Here is a 14,043-nt window from a genome sequence, read left to right on the forward strand (position 1 = left end):
TTTGTCAAATTGTAATTTTACCAGCCACATATCAATACCTATTTTTCCATGTTGGAACTTAGGTTGCTTTTATTTTTTTATTTTTTATTTTTGTGTTTTAATATGGAACTTAGACTGCTTTTAATTTTTTTTAATTTATATTTTTTGTTTTTTGAGATGGAGTTTTGTTCTTGTCACCCAGGCTGGAGTGCAATGGTGCGAATTTGGTTCACTATATCCTCTGCCTCCTGGGTTCAAGTGATTTTCCTGCCTCAGCCTCCAGAGTAGTTGGGATTACAGGTGCGCACCACCAAGCCCAGCTAATATTTGCATTTTTAGTAGAGATGGGGTTTCACCATGTTGGCCAGGCTGGTCTCGAATTCCTGACCTCAGCTGACCTGCCTGCCTGGGCCTCTCAAAGTGCTAGGAATACACGCATGGGCCACCGCGCCTGGCTGGCTGCTTTTAATTTTTGCTATGGGAAATAACACTACAATAAAAATCTTGTTCATACTTTCATTCACCCACCCTCATGTTTTTATCTATCCTGCTAGAATTGGGAGGTGTAACATAGCAGGTGCTCAATAAACATTTGTTGAATGCATCTTGTATTTCCTTAGGACAGAATCCAGAAGTAATATCATACAGGTAAATGGTTTAGGGCAATGTCTCACAATAAATATTGCCATTATTATGAACTATTATTAAATGAAATTTACTGGCTCTTGAAATATATTGCCAAATTTATTTATTGAAAGGTTGTGATAATTTACAATGCTGCCAGCACTATTAATTAATGAATCCAAGAGGTTTTTTTTTTTTTTTTTTTTTTGAGACAGGGTCTCTTACTCTGTTGCCCAGGCTGGAGTGCAGTGGCACAATCTCCACTCACTGCAACCTCTGTCTCCTTGACTCAAGCAATCCTCCCACCTCAGCCTCCTGAGTAGCTGTGACCACAGGTTCACACCACCCCATCCAGCTAATTTCTGTCTTTTTCATGGAGATGCAGTCTCATCATTGTTGCCGGGCTGGTCACGAACTTCTGAGCTCAAAGCAATCTGCCCACGTCGGCCTCCCAAAGGGCTGGGATTATAGGTCTGACCCACCGCACCCAGCCTCAGAAGTATATTTTTAGCACTTGCCGTGGGCCAGGAACTGTTCAAGATCCTGGGGGATAGAGCACGGAGCAAAACGGACAAAATCATTGCCTTTATGAGTTTTCATTCTAATGGAGGAGGTGAAGTTAAATATCTGTTTAAGTAATATATAAACAGATTGTATATAATTGCTTGTCCATTTTCTTATATATATTTTTATGTGATAAGTATAATACATATTTATAAATTATATAATTAAATGTCAGTTTGTTATAATGGATATGAAGGAAAAGCAAGCAGGATAAGATGATAGGGAGAAAGGGAATGGTTTTTTGGATAGGCTGATCAGGGAAGTCTGGAGAGGTGACATGAGTAGAAACCTGAATGAAGAAAACGAGGTGAGATCCAGCAGGAGCAGTATGGCTGGAAAGAAGGGAGAAAGAGAAAGAGTGGAAGAAGAATGAATACTACTTTTAGATGTCTCTCAACAGTCTGAGCATTATTTTTTTAAATAAAAATAGGTAAAAAAATAATTTACTCTTATTATAAATTAAAATTATTTTCTTTCTGGTCATATGGATGGCATTCCTTTACTAGTAATTCAGGAGAAATAATACTAGTAATAGTAAAAGCTAACATTTACAAATCTCTTGCCACATACAAGGCACTGTATGTGTCATTTTACTGGCTTCACAACAACCCAGTGAGATATGGATTATGAACATAATTATAAAAATTATGGCTGAGATGTAATATTCCGTAAAATGGACCATTAGCAAATGCCTCTGTGTTTGGGGGGATAGAAGGACAGAGGTCTGAGGTAAGCTTATAGGTTTAGGCTCTGAATTCAGATACACCAGCACCAGAGATCATACTCACCATTATCTAATGCTGCATTTATACAACAAATTTACATTATTCTAATAACCCTAGAATCCTATACTTGTTTCATCTTAAAGATAATCACATGCTACTTTCTAAAACCTTGCACCATAGTTTCACAGATTTATAAGGTTAAAAGGAACATGCAGAAATGTCCATTCCACTTTCCACAAGCAAGATCAATCTTTAAAAATGTTCCAGATAGATATACATCCAGGTGGAAGAGACAGCTGTCCACCAATTCATGCTCTCCCTTCCACAGCACGAAGTAGTACTTGGGAACTCAGGGACTATGTTTCCCAGCACCCTTGTTTCTAGGGGCGGAGTTCTGTTTTGTGTACAGTAGTGATATGTGGCATTTCTCAGACAAGGATTTTAAGAAGCTCACCCTCCCTCATCTTCTCAGGTCCCTGGAAATCAGTTTTCACTCATTAGGAACACTTATTTGGACTGCTAAAAAGGTTAAAAAATATACTTTTATTATATTAAGTCACCCACATTTTAATTTTTATGTATTGTAGCATCAAGTGTATTATCTTAAAGATCCTGAATTCCATAACTTCCCTTTTAATGATATATTCTGAGGCAACAAGCCCTAAAGGGTAAAAGACCACAAACAAAAATCCTACAAGAGGCCTGGAGTGGTGGCTCACACCTGTAGTTCCAGCACTCTGGGAGGCCAAGGTAGGCAGATTACTAGAGCCCAGGAGTTGTAGATTAGCCTGGGCAACGTGGCAAGACCCTGTCTCTACAAAAAACATAAAAATTAGCCGAGCGTGGTGGCATGCGTCTGTAGTCCCAGCTACTCAGGAGGCTGAGGTGAGAGGATCCCTTGAGCCCGGGAGGTGTAGATTGCGGTGAGTGGAGATTAACAAGACCCCATCTCAAAAAAAAAGAAGGCCAACAAGAGCAATGAAACTCTCAAAATATGAGTATTTTCTGTGAACATTCCTACCATTTCTAACGTTGAAATTATGCTTTCCTTGCTTAAGCATCTTGTCATTCTGCATTCATTTCTTTTCTTTTTTCTTTTTTTTTGAGACGGAGTTTTGTTCTGTCGCCCAGGCTGGAGTGCAGTGGCTCGATCTCGGCTCACTGCAAGCTCTGCCTCCCAGGTTCACGCCATTCTCCTGCCTCAGCCTCCCGAGTAGCTGGGACTACAGGCGCCCGCCACCAAGCCCGGCTAAATTTTTTGTATTTTTAGTAGAGACGGGGTTTCACCGTGTTAGCCAGGATGGTCTCGATCTCCTGACCTCGTGATCTGCCCGCCTCGGCCTCCCAAAGTGCTGAGATTACAGGCGTCAGCCACCGCGCCTGGCCTCTACATTCATTTCTGTAACATACTGTTGTGGGTTAAATTTGATCCCTCAAAAGATAAGCTGAAGTCCTAACCTCCAGTACCTGTGAATGTGAACTTTTTGAGATGGAGTTTTGCTCTTGTTGCCCAGGCTGAAGTGCAATGGCGCACTCTAGGCTCACTGCAAAACCTCCGTCTCCCAGGTTCAAGCGATTTTCCTGCCTCAGCCTCCTGAGGAGCTGGGATTACAGGAATGCGCCATCACGCCCGGCTAATTTTGTATTTTTTCAGTAGAGACAGGGTTTCTGCATGTTAGTTAGGCTGGTCTCGAACTCTCGACCTCAGGTGATCCGCCCACCTCGGCCTCCCATAGTGCTGGGATTACAGGAGTGAGCCACTGCGCCCGGCCAAATGTCACCTTTAATTGGAAATGAGTTCTTTGCAGATGTAATAACGTTAAGATGAGGTCACAATGGATCAGGGTAGGCTCTAATCCGATATCTGGTGTCCTTATAAAAGGGAAATTTGGACACAGACACACAGCGAAAACAAGGTGAAGAGGGATGCTTCTACAAGGATTGCCAAGGATTGTTGGCAACCATCAGAAGCTAGCGGAGAAGGCTGGAAAAGATTATCTCTCAGAGACCCCAAGAGAGAACTAACCTTGTTTTCACCTTGATTTTGAAATTCTGGCCTTCAGAACTGTGAGACAATAAATTTCTGTTGTTTTAAGCCTCTCAATCTGTTTTAATTTATTATGGCAAGCCTAGGACACGAATACACACACTTGAACATATTCTAGAACAGACAATTCTTATCTAAAACATGTTTTTCAACAAGAGATAAAGAAACAGGCCAGGTGCGGTGGCTCACGCCTGTAATCCCAGCACTTCGGGAGGTCGAGGCAGGCGGATCGCCTGAGGTAAGGAGTTTGAGACCAGCCTGACCAATATGGCGAAACCTTGTCTCTACTAAAAATATAAAAATTAGCCGCGCGTGGAGGCGCATGTCCGTTGTCCCAGCTACTCGGGAGGCTGAGGCGAAAGTTCCAGTGAACCAAGATTGTGCCGTGCCATTGCACTCCAGCCTGGGGCACAGAGCAAGACTCTGTCTCAAAAAAATAAATAAAATAAATAAATAAAAATAAGAAAAGAAAAAGAAAGATGGCCTATTTGTGGAACTTCTTCTAGGTACTGAATATTCATTCTAGCAATGCCAGACTTAGAATTTCAAAAGTGCTTTGTTTCAAGTTATCCTGCTTTTTAAGAAGCTAAGGCTAGCCTAGGAGATCCAGACTTCGTTTTTATGAATCAGGGACTGCAGCCAAATGTGTAATTTTCTCTGATAGAATGAGGCCCTCAATTCAAGCCTATCTTTCAGGGGGAGTGTAGAAAGTTATGGGAGCCAACACTGTAACAGGAAGCTGAACTGGTGGTGTTATTAGTTCGAGTAGCTTCAGCCATTGCTATCAATACATCTCACATGCTCAGACTGGCTCCAGTTGAGGCCATGGGATAAAATAACTCTTCACCAGTCTTTATATTCATAATCGTGATGTTTCATCTGCTACTTTAAAATCTCCTTGGGAAAAGAAAGAGTAAAATAATAAAAAGACCAGCTAGCATCCATGAGCACAAAGACAACCAAACCAAAAAACAGTGATTTTCTTCATTAAAAGGCTCTGTGCACGCGAAGCATTCTCAAAAACAGTTTACACCTTCTTCGTTTGTCTTCGCAAACTCCAATTTTCTGTATTTGACTTTTCCCTCTTAAAGCAACGCAAAGCTACACACTGCGCAGGCGCCTGTGGCCGGGCGCCCCCGGGAGTATTCTGGCGCAGGCGCGGGGGCCGGGAAGTGGGCGGGCTCGCGCGCGTGCTCTGCGGTTCACTTCCGGCCAGCCCCTCCCCCGCCTCCCTCGCGTGGCCACCTCCCCCTCTGCCTTCTCCTACCCAGTCTCTTCCCCAACTCTCCCCACCCCTCGTGCTCTCCGCCCCGCTTGCCTCCTGTTCTTCTTCCCCGCCCGCTCCATCCGGGTCGCTGACGGCTGTCTCTGGACTGGACAGCAGTGGCGTCCGCTTTTCTCTAAGGAACCTGGTAAAGTTTCACAGGGGCCGGGGAGGGGAGCAGCGGAGCAGCGGCACAGACGCCGGAGGTGCCCTGGTGATCACCGCCACTGGCTGACGGAGGAGGGTCCCAGGAGCCGGATACCTGCTTCAGCGACCGCGCTGCCTTGGTCTCTGGGGAAGGGCCGCCCCCCGTCACCTTGGGCTTCCCTTGCCCTGAAGGGCTGGGCAAGTTGTGGCCCCAGTGGGTTCGGGGGCGTGTGACGGCGTTAGGGAGGGGCAGGCCGGGCTGGGCGGATGCAGGCCGGCCCGGCACAGGGCGCTTTCTCAGCGCTTCCTAGGGGTGAGGGGCGTGGGGCGAGGGCAGGGTTGTGGCTCCCTGGCCCCGGGGCTGGAATGTCGCACCTCCCTGGGGATGGGCTTCTCTCTGGTTGAGGCCGCTGGCTGCCAAGCCTCGGCCGCCGGCCTCTGAGGCTGTTGCGAGCTGCCGGTTGCGGTAGTTGTCTGCTCGGCCGCGAGGTTGGGTGTGTGCAGATGATTTCTCTTTCCCGGTCCCCATGAGCTGATCTGGGTGTACGTTCAGGGAAAGACGGGACTAAACTGCTTCTCATTTCCCTACCTGTTGCTGGCGAGAGGACGCCTCTGTGCTTTAAAGAAAAGGGTGGTTAGACCTCGCGCGCTGAAGTCGGGTTATTTTCCTGTATTACTCTTATTTTGTTTTTTAAATATGGGAAGACAATGCAGAAGTCTTGGGAATTATAGAGTTCTGATGCCCCAAAAGAATGAAATCAAACTTCTGTTAATGGATGATGGGTCGTGGAATGGGACACCTTGGGCACTTGCTAACAGGAACGTAGGAAAATTGAGGTTGAGACTTCGCAGGCTCTGTAAGAATGTGCATGACTACTACAGAATAAGGCTAACTTCCTGTAATTATGATATTTAGTAACGCGATGTGTTTAAAAATCTACGTATGTATAGATGAAGTGGACTCTGTTATTTGTGTCTTTACAAGTGAAGAAATATTCAGTCAATGTGCTGGAAAGTTCTACAGATTTCGCCATCAGACTGTCAGTGCCCCAGCCCCCATTCCTATTCTTGAAAAATCAGCAGTGCTGGAGTTATTTGCAATTAACCCCCGCCAATCTTTAAATAATTGTCTCAGAGGTATAGATAGATATAGATTGCTCACGGGAGAGTTTTTTAGTCCCGGTACCAATTGTAATAAAAGAGGTTGAATTTTGGAGAGAATTGATATTTAAACTGCGTGGTTTTTTTTCTGTATTATAATTATGCAAATTGATTTAGTTTTAAAATTAGTGAGGTTGGAATGTTAGTATTTTGATTTGAAAAATGGGATCTTTGGAGGTGATTTGAGATTGTGGTTTGGTAAGAGAATCCTCATTTTCTCTCTGGCCTATTAAGAATAATTGGGAGAGTCGTTTAAATTGTGGAAAATTGCTTTAAATTTCCATTGTTGGTTTTATTTCTGTTACAGATAAGAACTTCCATTTTCTGTTGATGTGGAGGTAGGTATTAGAAGGCTTAATTATACTAGGATTTGAGAGAGATTGCAAGGTTATGTTTCTGCAGTTGGCTAAATTTTTCACTGTGTATATTTGCTTTTTGGGCAGTGAAAAGATGTCTTATTTCTTGCTCCCATTGAAATTATTTAAAACAAAAAGTAGAAAAAATTGTGATTAATTTCATCAAGGTACTTACTCCCATTAGTTTAGTCTATCACAAGATAACCAGAAGTCAAAACTAGTTAATATGTTTTAAATTTTGCAAAGGATCCTAGAAAGTGACATATTTTCCCTAAAACTTTCTGTATGATACATTTAGAAAATACAACTGGTTGGTTTTTGAAACAATGATACTTATGTACCATGTTATAAAGTAAATTTAGTGTTTACCATGTAGCAATTATTGTAGCCTAGCACTTGAAAGAGCAATTATACATCCTTTTTTCTTTGAAGTCATATTAACTTCTTTCTATTTCCTCAGACATAGGGTACCTCCAACTTTCCGGGGTTTCAGAAGAGAATTTTTTATTGAAACTGGAAGACCAAAATAATTACAAGCATGTTGTGCTGGGGCAATGCATCCTTTGGACAGCTAGGTTTGGGTGGAATTGATGAAGAAATTGTACTAGAGCCCAGAAAAAGTGACTTCTTTATAAATAAAAAGGTCCGAGATGTAGGATGTGGACTCAGACATACTGTATTTGTTCTGGATGATGGAACAGTGTACACTTGTGGATGTAATGATCTAGGACAGCTAGGTCATGAAAAATCCAGAAAGAAACCAGGTAAGTTGAAACGTTTTTAAAATTTGCTATTTCTAATAATTATATCATTTTAAATTTGAATCATCATATAATATCTCTAGTTGTAATTATATGTTTATCAAACTTTAAAAGCAAAGTAGAAGTTATGTATTTCCATTATATTTGTATATTTGTATGGTTCTAAGTACTTTATGTTGTGGTTTCTTTTTTTTTTTACGACTAGTATTATAAAACCTTATTTTGTATGACAATATAAAACAATAAAGAAAATCAGCCTGCAGTATATAGGTCTTTGGTACAGAATGTGTAGTGTGCAGGTCCTCTTTAATAAATTCTGTTCAGCCACCGTGGATAGATTTTAAATGCATAATTTACTTTGTGTTTACCTTACCTTGGGAGTGGGGGAAGAAAACAAGACGAAAAGCTTTTTACTTTGACTTGCTTGCCTAAAATATGTTTTTATTCTTTTTATCCCTCTGTCATAGTATTTTAAATATGTAATTTTATTTGGTTTAGTTAGAAATATCTTTTATTCCTCTAATCTTTTACTTTCTGTAGCATTGCTAGCTATTCAAGATTTTGTGACTATGAAGTGTCCTATTTTGTAATAGTTGTACAAGCAAAATTAAATAATTTGTAGGGTAATGAGAATTTTGAGGAATTTGGTCACATTTCATGTTCTGTTTTCCTGGATATTGTATTTTAAAATCAAATATTTCTACATTTAGGAATATCATTGTTATGTGAGTTTTGCTTTCAATTATGATAACTAAAAGTTAATGATTTCAGGTGGTAAATTCAGATGAGACTGCAGCTATACTGACTTAAACAGTTTCTTTTAACTGTAACAATAATGGCACTTCAGTATTTTCTATAGCAGTTATTTTATCAGTTTATTATTTAAGTGGTTTCTGTTGTTACTCAACTTTTGAGAGATTAATGTAATCTGAGATATTCAGACATTAAATTAAGGCACGATTCATCCTTCACATCATCTCACGACCATGCCAAATCTCACTTTTCTGACTTACAAATACTGTATTGTTTTCATCCTTTCTTTGTGGTTAAGGTCTTAGTGTATTTTCTTCTGCCTTAATTTGTAATTTATTTTTTATTGGATAAATGATAGTGACATTCGTAAAATAGATTTTTAATTCTTGCAGAACTCAATAAATGGCAACTTTCTTGTACTCTACCTGTCTAAGAACGTTTTATGGATTCCTACCAGATTTTCATAATCTCAGGCATTGAGGTGGTCATATTGATAGAAATGAATGGTAATTTACTGATATGCATTTGATGATTGTCTGCTCCAGAGACAAATGGGCCCTTTTCTATTTTTGCTTAACTTGGAATGCTGCCTCAGGTTGAGATTTTCATGGTACCGAGGCTGCTGCTGTTCTTTGTACTTTTGCATGCCCCATAGAAATAACCGAACATCTCTCTGTATTACTTTAATAATTTCTGAAAGGCTGTAGGGCAAGTAGAAAGTAAAAAGCCAGCACATAGGAATAAAATGTTTAAGTGTTAGAGGTAGACACTGTGTACTAATAGTATAATGATTATAGTGCCAGGAACGGCTTCCAACTATATAGATGAAATTCTGAGAAACTTAACTAGCTAGAATAGGCTTCTTTGTGGTCATGTTGACATTGTGATGATTGCATTGTGACATCTATATCATCTTGATTCAACCTGGAAGCATTATTTGGTAACGTAAAGTTGGGGTGGTAAGTTTCCCTAATTTGGGATACCTCTTTAGGATTGCCTCATTGTTGTCCCAATTACACCACAGTCTATGGAAGAGAAAAGTGACAGACATTAACTTTGTCTTTGAGAAATTTAGAGTCTGGGTTGGGAGTTAAGGTGTACATGAACAACTAGAGAGAATTTGAAATTAGACATGATATGCTGTGTACTTTGAGCCTAAGAAATTTAAATGGTGGGAAATATTATGGGATAGAACTAAAGTAAGGTTTCTGGGAGAAAATAAAGGCTTACATTTAGTTCTATTGGTGATCACATGAACAGCTAGGAAATAAATCTAGAGCTGAAATAGCTTAGTTTTGTAGAAGGGGGGTGGTGCTGATCCTGAGAAAAGCTTTTTATTATCAGAAGTTCTGGTTCAGTGATACATTGAAGTGAACCTAGGTTTCAGAGGGAAGAGAAGGAACTTCAAAAAGTAGTAGTTGCTCTCATAGGAACTTCACCTTTTAATCTCAGCCTTGATTGAAGATTTTTTTTTTTTTGAGACAGAGTTTCGCTCTTGTTGCCCAGGCTGGAGTGCAATGGCGCCATCTTGGCTCACCGCTACCTCCGCCTCCCAGGTTCAAGCAATTCTCCTGCTTCAGCCTCCCAAGTAGCTGGGATTACAGGCGCCTACCACCATGCCTGGCTACTTTTCATATTTTTAGTAGAGATGGGGTTTTACCATGTTGGCCAGGCTGGTCTTGAACTCCTGACCTCAGGTGATCGGCCTGCCTTGGCCTCCCAAAGTGCTGAATTACAAGCATGAGCCACCGCTTCTGGTCTAAGATGTTTTTTAAATAATGTTTTTCACTAAATTTTAAGAATTTTTTAACTAAAGTTATTTATATTTGGAATAATTCGTTAATGATTTAAATGTGTCATTTCCCTAACCCCTTTTTAAATTTGTAAATTTGAGGACTGGATTAAAAGATAAAAAGTTGTTGGATCTTATTTATTTTAAGGTCTTCTGGTAATTGAGCAAGTTGGTTGTATTTCTGGGACCATGTAATAAACATAGGTCACTTCACAAGAAGTTTTTTGTTTGTTTGTTTTGTTTTGAGACAGAGTCTCACTCTGTTGCCCAGGCTGGAATGTAGTGGCATGATCTCTGCTCACTGCAACCTCTGCTTCCCAGGTTCAAGCGATTGTCCTGCCTCAGCCTCCCGAGTTGCTGGGACTATAGGCACGTGCCACTATGCCCGGGTAATTTTTTGTATTTTTAGTAGGGACGGGATTTCACTGTGTTAGCCAGGATGGTCTTGATATCCTGACCTCGTGATCTGCCCGCCTTGGCCTCCCAGAGTGCTGGGATTACAGGCGTGAGCCACCATGCTCAGCCGACTTCCCAACAGCCGACTTCCCAAGAGCTTTAAACTTGTGTCAGAAAGCAGACAGAATGGACGGAACTAAGAATTGTTTCTTTACGTAGATTGGCTTTATAAATATACATATTCCATAACTAATAAGGAGTAAAAGAGAAAGAGGTAGCCTTATTAAGGATAAATTATTCTTGAGATTCATAATAACCTACTGGAGGACTTGGCCTGACAATGTAGTAAATAGATTTAACCTGTGGCCTATTGAAAAGCAATGTTTCTGTTCTGGACTTTTTAGGAACCACATAGAAAGATTTAACTGAATTCCTTTATTATACTAAAGGTGCACATTATGTTTATGTTCATCTCTGTTGTCTTGTATGTGTATGTCCTTTTCCATCACTACCAGCTTTTTCTGAATTATTTCCAGAGAAGTGAATGTCTGTTTCACTTTCATGTTTTCTTCTTCATAAGAACTTTAAAATACTTTTAAGCTAATGTCTCAATTTTTTAATTTATAGCTAACAGATAAATTTATTTAATCTTCAGTGTGCTAAACCAGTCCATTTAAATGAATTGTTGGTTTTTTTAGACTTTCAAATTCAGTTCTGAAGATTTTAAGTATGGGAAGTATACTTTTCTTTAAAAGATCCTTTTCTTACTGTATATCTAATCATAGGTATAATTTGGTGACCATGGTCCTAACTATATGTTTTGCACATTGATTTCCATTTGTTTCATGTTAGAAACAGTATTAAACTGTTTTGTGACCATAATTTATAAATAAAGTGGTGTTCTGTTTAAAAACAAGCCCTGTTATCTAAAAAATAGTTTTTTGTGTTTTATAACATTCTTTCAAATGGAGTGTTTCATTTAATTCTCACAACAGTTGTATGTAGCTAAGGCAGGTATCATGGTCCCTATTTTACAGATGAGGACACTGAGGTTAAAAGAGATTAAGAGACTAATAGGGTCACTTGGCTAGCACATCTTGAGACCACCCTAAATCTTGTGATTTTTATCCTTAATCTTACAAATCTTTTCCTTTGCTGTATTTAGAAGGTAGAAGAATATTTGTTGACTTTTGGGAAAGGTGGTTTCCATCAGTATTTTATTGTAATTCCAAGGGTTTTTTTATTTTTTATTTTTTTTGAGATGGGATCTTGTTCTGTTGCTCAGCCAACAGTTGCCCATTGCAGTGGTGTGATAATAGCTCACTGTAGCCTTGGACTCCTGGGCTCAAGTGATCCTCCTACCTCAGCTTCCCCAGTAGTTGGGACTACATTTATGTGCCACCATGCCTGCTTAATTTTTTTTTTTTTTTTTGAGACAGAGTCTTGCTCTGTCACCCAGGGTGGAGTTCAGTAGTGTGATCTCTGCTCACTACAGCCTCCACATCTTGGGTTCAAGTGATTCTCCTGTCTCAACCTCCCGAGTAGCTGGGACTACAGGTGTGTGCTGCCACACCCGGCTGATTTTTTTGTATTTTTAGTAGAGGCAGGGTTTCACCATTTTGGCTAGGGTGGTCTTGAACTCCTGACCTCAGGTGATCTGCCCACCTCGGCCTCCCAAAGTGCTGGGATTACAGGCGTGAGCCACCAGGCCTGGCCAATTTTTTTATGTTTGTTAGAGATGGGGGTCTTCCTGTGTTGCCCAGTCTGGTCTCAAACGCCAGTCCTCAAGCTATCCTCCTGCCCTGGCTTCCCCAAATTGCTGGGATTTATAGGGATGAGCTACTGTGGCAGCCAAGAAAAATCTTTTAAAAATTACTGTCTTATAACTAAGGTTATATAATGAAGACAGCATATTTTATTATCATCCCCCTTGTGCACAAACTCAAAAATCATTTTAAAAACTAATGAGAAGATTGAGAGTTCTATTTTCAAAATGTAATATTGTACCAACACAAACAAAAATTCAAATATGTATAGTGTATCACTGAATGGAAGACTAACTTGATTAGCAGAGTTTATAGGTAATAGTTTTAATAGTATGATAAAATTTATTGTGGTTTATGTTGAACTCTTTTTAAAGATCATGAGCATTGATTCTGTGTTTTCCATATCCTTGAATGGTAATTTCTACTGTTGAGTCATTCCAATAAAAGCTTTTTGGTCACATAGTAGTGATTACTTGGTTTGCCTTTCTTGCTTCTTCATTTTTCTGACCTGTCCTCTCTCTGTTCATAAAACAAATCTATAAAATATAGTTGAAATTTAAAAAGTAATATAGGAAAATATAACTATGGGAAATAAAGTTACTCACTTAAGGGTGGGTTAAAAATAAAAATACCAGATTATCCCACACATTTCTTACTGAACCAGAGCATTTAAACCAAAGAAGCTCATTGTGTTTTATAACTCCCAGTTTTCACAGTACCTTCTAAGGAAGAGAAAGATGTGGATGATAGATATGAAAAAAGTAATTACTTGGGTCAGGAGTGGAGGCTTGCTTTGAACACTTTACTTTGAGAAAGGTTAGTGCCCAAGAATCAGTGTCAAGGGTAGGAAAAAAAATCATAATGCAAACAGATGACTACTGTTAGAGAAATGTATAATAATACTTTACTTTGTGTAGGACCCTACATCTGAGGAATTTCAAGAGCATTACACAATAACTCATGGTTCCTTTCAAAATGCTTGTGACACAATTTGCAAGGATTATCCTCATCTTAGGGGATAAATTTACGGAGAAATGGCAGCACAAGTTGGTAAGTAACTTGTCAAAATAGGTGACTGGTGAACGGCTATAAGTTGAATCTGAAAGTTGGAGTCTACCAGTCTCCTGCCTTATTCACTAAATTGTGCTTATGTTTAGAATTATTTACAGTAATATCTTCTGTTTGAGGCAGATCAAATACTAGTGCACAGATTGTTTCCCTACCATTCTATTTGATGGCCTGTTAAATCATTATTTTACCAAGATGCTTACATTCTGATGCCACTTTGATACTTCATTATAACTCTGTGTGGTATGAAGAATATTTAAACACATGAACAGAAACTTAACTATGGTAATACCCAGTCTTTTCTGTTTTCTATTATATATTGTATACATCCCCTTGTCTAACTGCTATGCTGTACTACAGTCCAAGGTCCATAGTAACTGACTTGCAGAATTGATTTGGTGGCTAACCTTGGAACTTGGATTAGTTACATTGTATAAAGTCCACCATGTAAATACATGCATCTCTCTCTTAGATGCATTGGTTTGGTGGATGCTTTATAAAACTCTTAAAACCTACACAGAAGACAAAAATAGCAGTAGATGCCTAATCTGAGCAGTCTAACAAAGGGAAGCTTCTTTAAAGGACTTGGAACCAGTGATTTTCTCTTGGGTATGTTAATGTTTTTACATGATTAGAAGTG

At 39.7% G+C, this 14,043-nt stretch overlaps 1 protein-coding gene across 5 annotated transcripts in view; it reads left to right on the forward strand.

Annotated features, from left to right (window-relative positions):
- The first annotated feature begins 5,143 nt into the window (after nt 1-5,143).
- HERC4 (HECT and RLD domain containing E3 ubiquitin protein ligase 4) overlaps nt 5,144-14,043 on the forward strand; it is a 155,108-nt gene continuing 146,208 nt past the window's right edge. For 2 of the 5 annotated variants that reach the window (XM_033209166.1, XM_033209168.1), the window contains exons 1-3: nt 5,144-5,351; nt 6,819-6,849; nt 7,328-7,631. In XM_033209166.1, the coding sequence (XP_033065057.1) occupies nt 7,406-7,631 (226 nt within the window). In that variant the 5' untranslated portion in view covers nt 5,144-5,351; nt 6,819-6,849; nt 7,328-7,405. Of the gene's footprint in view, nt 5,352-5,372; nt 5,491-6,818; nt 6,850-7,327; nt 7,632-9,866; nt 12,798-13,252; nt 13,386-14,043 lie in introns of those variants that run through there. The other 3 variants (XM_033209170.1, XM_033209169.1, XM_033209167.1) reach the window with 3 other exon arrangements.

Source organism: Trachypithecus francoisi, unplaced genomic scaffold, assembly GCF_009764315.1.
Source record: "Trachypithecus francoisi isolate TF-2019V2 unplaced genomic scaffold, Tfra_2.0 Lachesis_group9, whole genome shotgun sequence".
NCBI lineage: Eukaryota > Metazoa > Chordata > Mammalia > Primates > Cercopithecidae > Trachypithecus > Trachypithecus francoisi.